The 13022-nt window shown below is 60.5% G+C and overlaps 1 protein-coding gene across 1 annotated transcript in view; it reads right to left on the reverse strand.

Annotated features, from left to right (window-relative positions):
* Nucleotides 1-13022, reverse strand: part of plb1 (phospholipase B1) — a 288667-nt gene that overhangs the window by 184799 nt on the left and 90846 nt on the right. The window contains exon 23 of the mRNA XM_072500134.1: nucleotides 2259-2339. Coding sequence (XP_072356235.1) covers nucleotides 2259-2339 — 81 coding nt within the window. The remainder of the gene's footprint in view (nucleotides 1-2258; nucleotides 2340-13022) is intronic.

The raw sequence follows: 13022 nt of genomic DNA on the forward strand, positions 1-13022 counted from the left end.
GGGTGTAATGTTTTTGTTTTGTTTTGTAAAATGTTAAAATGCTAAACATTTGAATAAAAATACTTTTAAAAAACTACCTCAGCAGCCAATTCCTTTAAGTCCTCAGGACTTGGGGACGAGTCAGCCTTGAGTTCTAATAATTTTTTCAGTGTCATTTACCTCCCTTTCCCCTCTTGATTTACAATTATTTCTGGAATGTTCTGTGACACAAAATATCAACATTTCTGCCATTTCCTTTTTTTCCCCATTATTAATTCCCCAGACTTACTCTCCAGAGGACCCACACTTGCTTTACTGACCTGGAGAAACTCTTGCTATCTGTTTTTATATTTCTAGTAGCTTCCACTCACACTCTTGACTTCTCCTTCATTATCTTTAGTCACTTTGCGCTGTTTACATTCTGTCCAATCTCCTGACCTGCCACTAATTTTTAAGCGGAATTGTATGCTTTTTTCTTTCAATCTGATGCTATCTTTAACGTCCTTAGTTAGCCACAAGTGATGTAATCTTCTCCGAGCGTCTTCCTTGGAATTCGCTATGGCCTGTGGAACGCAGAAAGCAGTCGAGGCCAAAACATTGCATTGTTCCAAGAAGCGGTTAGATATAGTACTTGGGGAGGTGAAAGGGATCAAAGGATATGGGGGGAAGGCAGGATCAGGCAGTTGAGTGGGAAGATCAGCCATGATCATAATGAATGGCGGAGCAGGCTCGAAGGGCTGAATGGCCAACATCCTTCTAGTTACTCTGTTTCTATGTTTCTTTCTCTCTGGAACCTATCTTTGCTGAGTATTATTAAATATTTCCTTAAGTTCCCTCCCTAACAGCACTGTGGGTGTTCCAATCCCCCATACCCTCCAGTGATTCAAGAAAGTGCCTCACTACCACCTTCTCAAGGTCAACTAGGAATGGACAATAAATGCTGTGATGGAGCAAAACGAATGCTTCTTTCTGGATCACTGGGCCCCAGTGACCCTTATGATGTTCTGAATCCAGGGCGACTGAGAATGGTTTATCTTGTGAATGAGAAGGTCTGTTTTCAGTGACCAACGTATGAATTATCCCAGCAAATCACACGCCTCAACCAACATCCCATGAAGATGTTCCACCAGGGTATCTAGAGCAGACGCTTTCATATAACACATGTTTACCATTCCAAATGCACTATCCCATATCGCCACGGTGAGAGGGTTAACCAGGGCCCTAACTGCCTATATCCCTTTGTAGAAGATTGGAGTGTTCTCCTGGTGTCTCAGCCAACATTCATCCATCAACCTATCTGACCAAGAAGAGGTTAACTGGTCATTCGTCCCATTGCTGTTTGTGGGAGCTTGTTGTTAACATTGTGCGGAAAGCCTCTTGGGACCAAGATGAGGAGAAATGTCTTTACACAGAGGGTTGTGAACCTTTGGAATTGCCTATCCCAGGGGACCATGGGAGCTCAGTCATTGATTATGTTTAAGGTTGAGGGTGATAGATTTCTGATTAACAATAATGGAAGGTGTTTATTGGGATAGTGTGGGTAAAAGGCATTGAAGTGTCTGATCTGCCATGATCGTATTGAATGGTCGGGCTGAAGGGCGTACTCCTGCTCCTATGTTCCTGAATTGGCAACTGCATTTACTTACAACTGCAGTGATTGCCCTGTGCAGCGATATAGAGCATCCCGAAGATGTGACCTGTGAATATAAATGCAAATCTTGCTTTCCTACATATATAGAATAGAATTTACAGTGCAGAAGGAGGTCATTCGGCCCATCAAGTCTGCACCAGCCCTTGGAAAGACCACCCGACTTAGGCCCACACCTCCTCCCTATCCCTGTAACCCAGTATCCCCACTTAACCTTTTTGGACACTAAGGTCAATTTAGCATGGCCAATCCACCTAACCCGCACATCTTTGGACTGTGGGAGAAAACCAGAGCACCCGGAGGAAACCCACGCACACACGGGGAGGACGTGCAGACTCCACACAGACAGTGACCCAAGACGGGAATCGAACCTGGGACCCTGGAGCTGTGAAGCAATTGTGCTAACCACTGTGCTACCGTGCTGCCCCTCGATTTGTGTTACCATGATTTGTGAGCATTAGAATCTATTTGTCATAACCCAGCTATCTGGAAATCTCTGAATAGATCCCATGGAGCTGCATGATGTTCCATAGGAATACAGAGGAGAGAAAAATTAGAGAGGAAGTTTGTTTGGTGTAGAGATATACACTCTAGGGAAGGTTGAGCGTAAGTTTGTATCAATATCACCTACAGGATTTGTGCAGAATTCGCAGAGATCATTCCCTCCGATCAACAAGGTGATAATCTTCCAATCTTCTTGAAAATTGATTCTCTGTCGAAACATTAATCACACAGGTTAGAAATTCACTCCCAATCGCATTCTCCGTTCCACTGCGGCTATCTGAGTGTCTCCCGGGGCGGCATTCTCCGAGCCTCCGCCCGGAAATCGCGATCAGCGCGTGGGCAGAGGATGGGCGTCAAACCGAAGATCGGGTCCGACGCCACTCCTGCGATTCTCCAGTCCCCGGAGAATCGACGCCAATCGCACGCATGTGGTCGACGCGGCGCCGGTGCCATTGAAAGAGGTCCCTGCGGCGATTCACTGAGTGCCGCTGGCCGAGTTCCCGGCGGCGTGGTTCTCTCATGGTTCCACCAGTTGGGAACTCGGTGTGGCGGCTGCGGACTCGGTCCGCGGCTGCCCTGGGAGGGTTGGGGCAGGGGGATCCTTCACTGGCCGGGGAGGGGGGAGGGGTGCCTCCAGGATGACCAGGCTACCGATCGGGGGTCACCGATCCGCAGGTGTGCGTGATCTGGGGGGGGCCTATATTTTTGGTGCCGGTCTGCGGTGTGGGTCGGCCATGTCGCACGGGGTGGCCGACGCGGGCCGCCGCTGTGCGCATGCGCAGACCCCCGACCGGACGTGCACGGCCCCATATTGGCAGCCGGAGCTGTATAAGCGGGAGCTCCTCGAGGAGGAGGAGGAAGCTGCAGCAGCTGAAGGTGCAGCAACGGGTCGTGCCACAGCATAGCGTGCAGTAGTGTAGTGTGCAGCAGTGTAGCGTGCAGCAGTGTAGCGTGCAGCAGTGTAGCGTGCAGCAGCGGGGCGTGCAGCAGCGGGCGTGCAGCAGCGGGGCGTGCCACAGCGTAGCGTGCAGCAGTGTAGCGTGCAGCAGTGTAGCGTGCAGCAGCGGGGCGTGCAGCAGTGGGGCGTGCCACAGCGTAGCGTGCAGCAACGGGGCATGCCACAGCAGAGCGTGCAGCAGCGTAGCGTGCAGCAGCGTAGCGTGCAGCAGCGGGGCGTGCAGCAGCGGGGCGTGCAGCAGCGGAGCGTGCAGCAGCGGGGCGTGCAGCAGCGGGGCGTGCAGCAGCGGAGCGTGCAGCAGCGGGGCGTGCAGCAGCAGAGCACGCAGCAATGGAACATGCAGCAGCAGAGCGCGCAGCAGCAGAGCGCGCAGCAGTGGAACATGCAGCCGCAGAGCATGCAGCAGTGGAGCATGCAGCAGCGGGGCATGCAGCAGCAGAGCACGCAGCAATGGAACATGCAGCAGCAGAGCGCGCAGCAGCAGAGCGCGCAGCAGTGGAACATGCAGCCGCAGAGCATGCAGCAGTGGAGCATGCAGCAGCGGAGCATGCAGCAGCGGAGTGTGCAGCAGAGCATGCAGCAGCGGAGCGTGCAGCAGCGGAGCATGCAGCAGCTGAGCGTGCAGCAGCAGAGCATGCAGCAGCGGAGCATGCAGCAGCAGAGCATGCATCAGCGGAGCATGCAGCAGCGGAGTGTGCAGCAGCGGAACGTGCAGCAGTGGAACATGCAGCAGCAGAGCGTGCAGCAGCGGAGTGTGCAGCAGCAGAGCATGCAGCAGCGGAGCGTGCAGCAGCGGAGCATGCAGCAGCCGAGCGTGCAGCAGCAGAGCATGCAGCAGCGGAGCATGCAGCAGCAGAGCATGCATCAGCGGAGCATGCAGCAGCGGAGTGTGCAGCAGCGGAACGTGCAGCAGTGGAACATGCAGCAGCAGAGCGTGCAGCAGCGGAGCATGCAGCAGCAGAGCATGCATCAGCGGAGCATGCAGCAGCGGAGTGTGCAGCAGCGGAACGTGCAGCAGTGGAACATGCAGCAGCAGAGCATGCAGCAGCGGAGTGTGCAGCAGAGCATGCAGTAGCGGAGCGTGCATCAGCGGAGCATGCAGCAGCGGAGTGTGCAGCAGCGGAACGTGCAGCAGTGGAACATGCAGCAGCAGAGTGTGCAGCAGCGGAGCATGCAGCAGCGGAGTGTGCAGCAGCGGAACGTGCAGCAGCTGAGCATGCAGCAGCAGAGCGTGCAGCAGCAGAGCATGCAGCAGCGGAGCATGCAGCAGCGGAGCGTGCAGCAGCGGAGCGTGCAGCAGCGGAGTATGCAGCGTCAGAGCATGCAGCAGTGGAGCGCACCACAACGGAGTGTGCAGCGGCGGAGCATGCAGCAGCAGAGTATGCAGCAGCAGAGCATGGAGCAGCAGAGTGTGCAGCAGCAGAGCCTGCCCAGGATGGAGTGCTGACTGCCCAACAGGTCGCGGAGGAGGAGCTGCCAAGGAGGTGCCGCATGAGGCCTCGTGTGTACCGGCAGCGCCTGTCATTCAAGGACCTGCCGGACCGGGCATGCTGTCGAAGACTCCTTGAGCAGAGAGACAATGTGACACATCTGCCAGATGAGGGCACACCTGGTACTGTGGGGGGATGGGGAAGGACATCCGCTCCCGGTAGCCATCAAGGTGATGGTCGCCCTGAAATTCTATGCCACGAGGTCTTTCGAGGCGCCGAGTGACGACTTGCCCTGGATCTCACAGACCTCGGTGCACAGGTGCGCCCGTGCTGTCTCGGAGGCCCGATATGCCCAGGCGGCACAATACATCCATTTCAATGTGGACCGAGCCCACCAGGATGCCCAAGCAGCAGTGTTCGCTGCCATCAACGCGATGCCCCGGGTCCAGGGGTGGTCGATGGGATGCAGGTCCCCCTACGAGCACCTGCAAATGACAAACTGCTCTACACAAACCGAAAGGAGTTCTACTCGATGAAAGTGCAACTGATATGTGACCATCAGCTGTGCATCATGCGCCTGCGCCCGGTACCCGGGCAGTGTGCGCGATTCCTTCATCCTGGCACACTCAGCGATTCCTGACATGTTCGAGACCTCCACCCCTGGCTGGGAGAGTTGGCTCCTGGGCGACAGGGGTTATCCACTGTGGTCATGGCTGATGACACCTATCCGGAGGCCGCAGACGACACGGAAACCCACTATAACGATGCCCATACAGCGACAGGAGCGTGATCGAGCAGTGCTCTGGCCTCCTGAAGAAGCAGGTCGCGTGCCTGGACTGCTCTGGAGGGACCCTTCAGTACGATGCTGAAAGGGTCGCCCGCATCGTGGTGGCCTGCTGGGCCCTTCACAACATTGCAATAAACAATCTTTATTGTCACAAATAGGCTTACGTTAACACTGCAATGAAGTTACTGTGAAAAGCCCCGAGTTGCCACATTCCGGCACCTGTTCGGGTCACAGAGGGAGAATTCAGAATGTCCAATTCATCCTAACAGCACGTCTTTCGGGACTTGTGGGAGGAAACCGGAGCACCCGGAGGAAACCCACGCAGGCACGCGGAGAACGTGCAGACTCCGCACAGACAGCGACCCAAGCCGGGAATCGAACCTGGGGCCCTGGCGCTGTGAAGCAACAGTGCTAACCACTGTGCTCTGTGTTGGAGGCGGAACGCCAGGCCTCGGCCGACGAGGAGGATGCGGGGAGGGCGGGAATGGGCGGGACACGGGTCCCAGGAAGGCACAGGAAGCCGCAAGACATGTGTGCCTTGGCCAACGTGCACAGGAAGCTCTGATCACCTCCAGGTTCTGGGCCACGGGATGGAGGATGATGACAACCCGCTCTACTCTGTCAATGTCTGACTCCTACCCATGGTAACACTTTCCACAGTCCACCTGGGTGATCCCGGCGTGCGAGCTGGCCATTCCATCACACGGTCCCATCGATTCCCTGGGGTGATTGTGGTGGGGATAGTCAGGGTGGGGGGGTGGGGGTGCTGGGTCGCCTTCAACGTCCGTCCATTCCTCCTCACCACCTCTCTGGCCAGCCCAGCCCACCCCTCACACAGAGCACCGAGGCAGGTTGCAACAGTGGTAAAAGCTGTTTAATGTGAATAAGTATTTACATATTTGTGCCCTAGCTTCTGTAACTAAACTGTGCCCTGCACCCATGCCAACTTAACTGGTGTCTAGTTTTCTCGCCTTACAGGCCCTGACACTGCGCCTAGGTGTTTCCCCAGATGATACAGCAGGACTGGAGGCAGTAGCTGTGACTCTTGTCCTGCGACAAGGGTCCCCGTTAGCGACTGTCTCCTGGGGCGACCTGGCCTGGATGAGCCCGGCTGCTGTTCAGGTGTCCCGGGTGCTGTGGTGCTGCCCTGTTCTGCCCGCTGCCCGCCAGATGCACCAGGGGCAGCGGTGGGGGGGGGGGGGGGGGGAGTCCGAGGTGCTGTAGTGTTCCGGCATCTCTCTTGCGGGAGGCAACGGCAGGGGCCCCACTGCCTCCTCCTCCATCGGGGTGTCCGATGGTCCCCGGGCTACTCCGTGGCACGGGGGTGCGAACGGGCCTCTCCCCTGAGGCTCCCCCGTCACCTGGCGCTGCCAGTCCTGGAGGACCAGTCGGATCTCGAGCAGGGTCCGCATGCTCGCGGCCATGGAGCACAGGGAGTGGGCCACCACCTTCTGGGCCATCTCCCTCTGGGTCTGGGCCATCTCCCTCTGGGACTGGGCCATCTCCCTCTGGGTCTGGGCCATCTTTCTCTGGGACTGGGCCATCTTTCTCTGGGACTGGGCCATCTCCCTCTGGGTCTGGGCAATCTTTCTCTGGGACTGCGCCATCTCCCTCTGGGACTGCGCCATCTCCCTCTGGGACTGAGCCATCTCCCTCTGGGACTGAGCCATCTCCCTCTGGGACTGAGCCATCTCCCTCTGGGTCTGGGCCATCTCCCTCTGGGACTGCACCATCTCCCTCTGGGTCTGGGCCATCTCCCTCTGGGACTGGGCCATCTCCCTCTGGGTCTGCGCCATCTCCCTCTGGGACTGCGCCATCTCCCTCTGGGTCTGGGCCATCTCCCTCTGGGTCTGGGCCATCTCCCTCTGGGACTGAGCCATCTCCCTCTGGGACTGCGCCATCTCCCTCTGGGTCTGGGCCATCTTTCTCTGGGACTGAGCCACCTCCCTCTGGGACTGGGCCATCTCCCTCTGGATCTGGGCCATCTCCCTCTGGGACTGCGCCATCTCCCTCTGGGTCTGGGCCATCTCCCTCTGGGACTGCGCCATCTCCCTCTGGGTCTGGGCCATCTCCCTCTGGGACTGCGCCATCTCCCTCTGGGTCTGGGCCACCTCCCTCTGGGTCTGGGCCATCTCCCTCTGGGACTGAGCCATCTCCCTCTGGGACTGCGCCATCTCCCTTTGGGACTGGGCCATCTCCCTCTGGGACTGAGCCACCTCCCTCTGGGACTGCGCCATCTCCCTCTGGGTCTGGGCCATCTTTCTCTGGGACTGAGCCATCTCCCTCTGGGACTGCGCCATCTCCCTCTGGGACTGCGCCATCTCCCTCTGGGACTGCACCATCTCCCTCTGGGACTGCGCCATCTCCCTCTGGGACTGCGCCATCTCCCTCTGGGTCTGGGCCATCTCCCTCTGGATCTGGGCCATCTTTCTCTGGGACTGAGCCATCTCCCTCTGGGTCTGGGCCATCTCCCTCTGGGACTGAGCCATCTCCCTCTGGGACTGCGCCATCTCCCTCTGGATCTGGGCCATCTTTCTCTGGGACTGAGCCATCTCCCTCTGGGACTGGGCCATCTCCCTCTGGGACTGAGCCATCTCCCTCTGGGACTGCGCCATCTCCCTCTGGGACTGGGCCATCTCCCTCTGGGTCTGGGCCATCTCCCTCTGGATCTGGGCCATCTTTCTCTGGGACTGAGCCATCTCCCTCTGGGACTGAGCCATCTCCCTCTGGGACTGCGCCATCTCCCTCTGGGACTGTGCCATGTCCCTCTGGGACTGCGCCATCTCCCTCTGGGTCTGGGCCATCTCCCTCTGGGACTGCGCCATCTCCCTCTGGGTCTGGGCCATCGCCCTCTGGGTCTGGGCCATCTCCCTCTGGGACTGAGCCATCTCCCTCTGGGACTGAGCCATCTCCCTCTGGGACTGAGCCATCTCCCTCTGGGACTGCGCCATCTCCCTCTGGGACTGCGCCATCTCCCTCTGGATCTGGGCCATCTTTCTCTGGGACTGAGCCATCTCCCTCTGGGACTGGGCCATCTCCCTCTGGGACTGAGCCATCTCCCTCTGGGACTGCGCCATCTCCCTCTGGGACTGGGCCATCTCCCTCTGGGTCTGGGCCATCTCCCTCTGGATCTGGGCCATCTTTCTCTGGGACTGAGCCATCTCCCTCTGGGACTGAGCCATCTCCCTCTGGGACTGCGCCATCTCCCTCTGGGACTGTGCCATGTCCCTCTGGGACTGCGCCATCTCCCTCTGGGTCTGGGCCATCTCCCTCTGGGACTGCGCCATCTCCCTCTGGGTCTGGGCCATCTCCCTCTGGGTCTGGGCCATCTCCCTCTGGGTCTGGGCCATCTCCCTCTGGGTCTGGGCCATCTCCCTCTGGGACTGAGCCATCTCCCTCTGGGACTGCGCCATCTCCCTCTGGGTCTGGGCCATCTCCCTCTGGGACTGAGCCATCTCCCTCTGGGACTGAGCCATCTCCCTCTGGAACTGCGCCATCTCCCTCTGGGTCTGCGCCATCTCCCTCTGGGACTGCGCCATCTCCCTCTGGGACTGCGCCATCTCCCTCTGGGACTGCGCCATCTCCCTCTGGGACTGAGCCATCTCCCTCTGGGTCTGGGCCATCTCCCTCTGGGACTGCGCCATCTCCCTCTGGGTCTGCGCCATCTCCCTCTGGGACTGCGCCATCTCCCTCTGGGTCTGCGCCATCTCCCTCTGGGACTGCGCCATCTCCCTCTGGGACTGAGCCATCTCCCTCTGGGTCTGGGCCATCTCCCTCTGGGACTGCGCCATCTCCCTCTGGGTCTGCGCCATCTCCCTCTGGGACTGCGCCATCTCCCTCTGGGTCTGTGCCATCTCCCTCTGGGTCTGCGCCATCTCCCTCTGGGACTGTGCCACCTCCCTCTGTGACTGAGCCATCTCCCTCTGGGACTGAGCCATCTCCCTCTGGGACTGAGCCATCTCCCTCTGGGACTGAGCCATCTCCCTCTGGGACTGAGCCATCTCCCTCTGTGACTGAGCCATCTCCCTCTGGGTCTGGGCCATCTCCCTCTGGGACTGTGCCATCTCCCTCTGGGACTGAGCCATCTCCCTCTGGGACTGAGCCATCTCCCTCTGGGACTGAGCCATCTCCCTCTGGGACTGAGCCATCTCCCTCTGGGTCTGCGCCATCTCCCTCTGTGACTGAGCCATCTCCCTCTGGGTCTGGGCCATCTCCCTCTGGGTCTGCGCCATCTCACTCTGGGACTGCGCCATCTCCCTCTGGGTCTGGGCCATCTTTCTCTGGGACTGAGCCATCTCCCTCTGGGACTGAGCCATCTCCCTCTGGGTCTGCGCCATCTCCCTCTGGGACTGCGCCATCTCCCTCTGGGTCTGCGCCATCTCCCTCTGGGACTGCGCCATCTCCCTCTGGGACTGCGCCATCTCCCTCTGGGACTGCGCCATCTCCCTCTGGGTCTGCGCCATCTCCCTCTGGGTCTGGGCCATCTCCCTCTGGGACTGAGCCATCTCCCTCTGGGTCTGGGCCATCTCCCTCTGGGACTGAGCCATCTCCCTCTGGGACTGCGCCATCTCCCTCTGGGTCTGCGCCATCTCCCTCTGGGTCTGGGCCATCTCCCTCTGGGACTGAGCCATCTCCCTCTGGGACTGCGCCATCTCCCCCTGGGTCTGCGCCATCTCCCTCTGGGTCTGGGCCATCTCCCTCTGGGTCTGGGCCATCTCCCTCTGGGACTGAGCCTCCTCCCACTGGGACTGAGCCATCTCCCTCTGGGTCTGGGCCATCTCCCTCTGGGTCTGCGCCATCTCCCTCTGGGTCTGGGCCATCTCCCTCTGGGACTGAGCCATCTCCCTCTGGGTCTGGGCCATCTCCCTCTGGGACTGAGCCATCTCCCTCTGGGACTGCGCCATCTCCCTCTGGGTCTGCGCCATCTCCCTCTGGGTCTGGGCCATCTCCCTCTGGGACTGAGCCATCTCCCTCTGGGACTGCGCCATCTCCCTCTGGGTCTGCGCCATCTCCCTCTGGGTCTGGGCCATCTCCCTCTGGGACTGAGCCTCCTCCCACTGGGACTGAGCCATCTCCCTCTGGGTCTGGGCCATCTCCCTCTGGGTCTGGGCCATCTCCCTCTGGGACTGCGCCATCTCCCTCTGGGTCTGCGCCATCTCCCTCTGGGTCTGCGCCATCTCCCTCTGGGACTGAGCCATCTCCCTCTGGGTCTGGGCCATCTCCCTCTGGGTCGGGGCCATCTCCCACTGGGTCTGGGCCATCTTTCTCTGGGACTGAGCCATCTCCCTCTGGGACTGCGCCATCTCCCTCTGGGACTGTGCCATCTCCCTCTGGGACTGAGCCATCTCCCTCTGGGTCTGAGCCATCTTTCTCTGGGACTGAGCCATCTCCCTCTGGGACTGAGCCATCTCCCTCTGGGTCTGAGCCATCTCCCTCTGGGACTGAGCCATCTCCCTCTGGGTCTGGGCCATCTCCCTCTGTGACTGAGCCATCTCCCTCTGGGTCTGCGCCATCTCCCTCTGTGACTGAGCCATCTCCCTCTGGGTCTGCGCCATCTCCCTCTGGGACTGCGCCATCTCCCTCTGGGACTGCGTCATCTCCCTCTGGGTCTGGGCCATCTCCCTCTGGGTCTGGGCCATCTCCCTCTGGGTCTGAGCCATCTCCCTCTGGGACTGAGCCATCTCCCTCTGGGTCGGGGCCATCTCCCACTGGGTCTGGGCCATCTTTCTCTGGGACTGAGCCATCTCCCTCTGGGACTGAGCCATCTCCCTCTGGGTCTGAGCCATCTCCCTCTGGGACTGAGCCATCTCCCTCTGGGTCTGGGCCATCTCCCTCTGTGACTGAGCCATCTCCCTCTGGGTCTGCGCCATCTCCCTCTGGGACTGCGCCATCTCCCTCTGGGACTGCGCCATCTCCCTCTGGGTCTGGGCCATCTCCCTCTGGGTCTGGGCCATCTCCCTCTGGGACTGCGCCATCTCCCTCTGTGACTGTGCCATCTCCCTCTGGGACTGCGCCATCTCCCTCTGGGTCTGGGCCATCTCCCTCTGGGACTGCGCCATCTCCCTCTGGGACTGAGCCATCTCCCTCTGGGACTGTGCCATCTCCCTCTGGGACTGCGCCATCTCCCTCTGGGACTGAGCCATCTCTCCCTCTGGGTCTGGGCCATCTCCCTCTGGGTCTGCGCCATCTCCCTCTGGGACTGCACCACCTCCCTCTGGGACTGTGCCATCTCCCTCTGGGTCTGGGCCATCTCCCTCTGGGACTGTGCCATCTCCCTCTGGGACTGCGCCATCTCCCTCTGGGTCTGGGCCATCTCCCTCTGGGTCTGCGCCATCTCCCTCTGGGTCTGGGCCATCTCCCTCTGGGACTGCACCACCTCCCTCTGGGACTGTGCCATCTCCCTCTGGGTCTGGGCCATCTCCCTCTGGGACTGTGCCATCTCCCTCTGGGACTGCGCCATCTCCCTCTGGGTCTGGGCCATCTCCCTCTGGGTCTGCGCCATCTCCCTCTGGGTCTGGGCCATCTCCCTCTGGGTCTGCGCCATCTCCCTCTGGGACTGCGCCATCTCCCTCTGGGTCTGGGCCATCTCCCTCTGGGTCTGGGCCATCTCTCTCCCTGTTCTGGGCCACCTCCTTCTGGGACTGTGCCATCTCTCCCTCTGGGTCTGGGCCACCTCCCTCTGGGACTGAGCCATCTCCCTCTGGGACTGCACCATCTCCCTCTGGGTCTGGGCCATCTCCCTCTGGGTCTGGGCCACCTCCCTCTGGGACTGTGCCATGTCCCTCTGGGACTGCGGCATCTCTCTCTGGGACTGAGCCATCTCCCTCTGGGTCTGGGCCACCTCCCTCTGGGTCTGGGCCACCTCCCTCTGGGTCTGGGCCACCTCCCTCTGGGTCTGGGCCATCGCTCTCTGGGGCAGAGCCATCTCCCTCTGGGTCTGGGCCACCTCCCTCTGGGTCTGGGCCACCTCCCTCTGGGACTGAGCCATCTCCCTCTGGGTCTGGGCCACCTCCCTCTGGGTCTGGGCCACCTCCCTCTGGGACTGGCCACCTCCCTCTGGGACTGAGCCATCTCCCTCTGGGTCTGGGCCACCTCCCTCTGGGACCGGCCACCTCCGTCTGGGACTGCGCCATCTCCCTCTGGGACTGGCTACCTCTCTCTGGGACTGGTCACCTCCCTCTGAGTCTGGGCCACCTCTCTCTGGGTCTGGGCCACCTCCCTCTGGGTCTGGGCCACCTCCCTCTGGGTCTGGGCCACCTCTCTCTGGGACTGGTCACCTCCCTCTGAGTCTGGGCCACCTCTCTCTGGGTCTGGGCCACCTCCCTCTGGGTCTGGGCCACCTCCCTCTGGGTCTGGGCCACCTCTCTCTGGGTCTGGGCCACCTCCCTCTGGGTCTGGGCCACCTCCCTCTGGGTCTGGGCCACCTCCCTCTGGGTTTGGGCCACCTCTCTCTGGGTCTGGGCCACCTCCCTCTGGGTCTGGGCCACCTCCCTCTGGGTCTGGGCCACCTCCCTCTGGGTCTGGGCCACCTCTCTCTGGGTCTGGGCCACCTCCCTCTGGGTCTGGGCCACCTCCCTCTGGGTCTGGGCCACCTCCCTCTGGGTCTGGGCCACCTCCCTCTGGGTCTGGGCCACCTCTCTCTGGGTCTGGGCCACCTCCCTCTGGGTTTGGGCCACCTCCCTCTGGGTCTGGGCCACCTCCCTCTGGGTCTGGGCC

Source organism: Scyliorhinus torazame, chromosome 4, assembly GCF_047496885.1.
Source record: "Scyliorhinus torazame isolate Kashiwa2021f chromosome 4, sScyTor2.1, whole genome shotgun sequence".
In the NCBI taxonomy this organism is placed as follows: domain Eukaryota; kingdom Metazoa; phylum Chordata; class Chondrichthyes; order Carcharhiniformes; family Scyliorhinidae; genus Scyliorhinus; species Scyliorhinus torazame.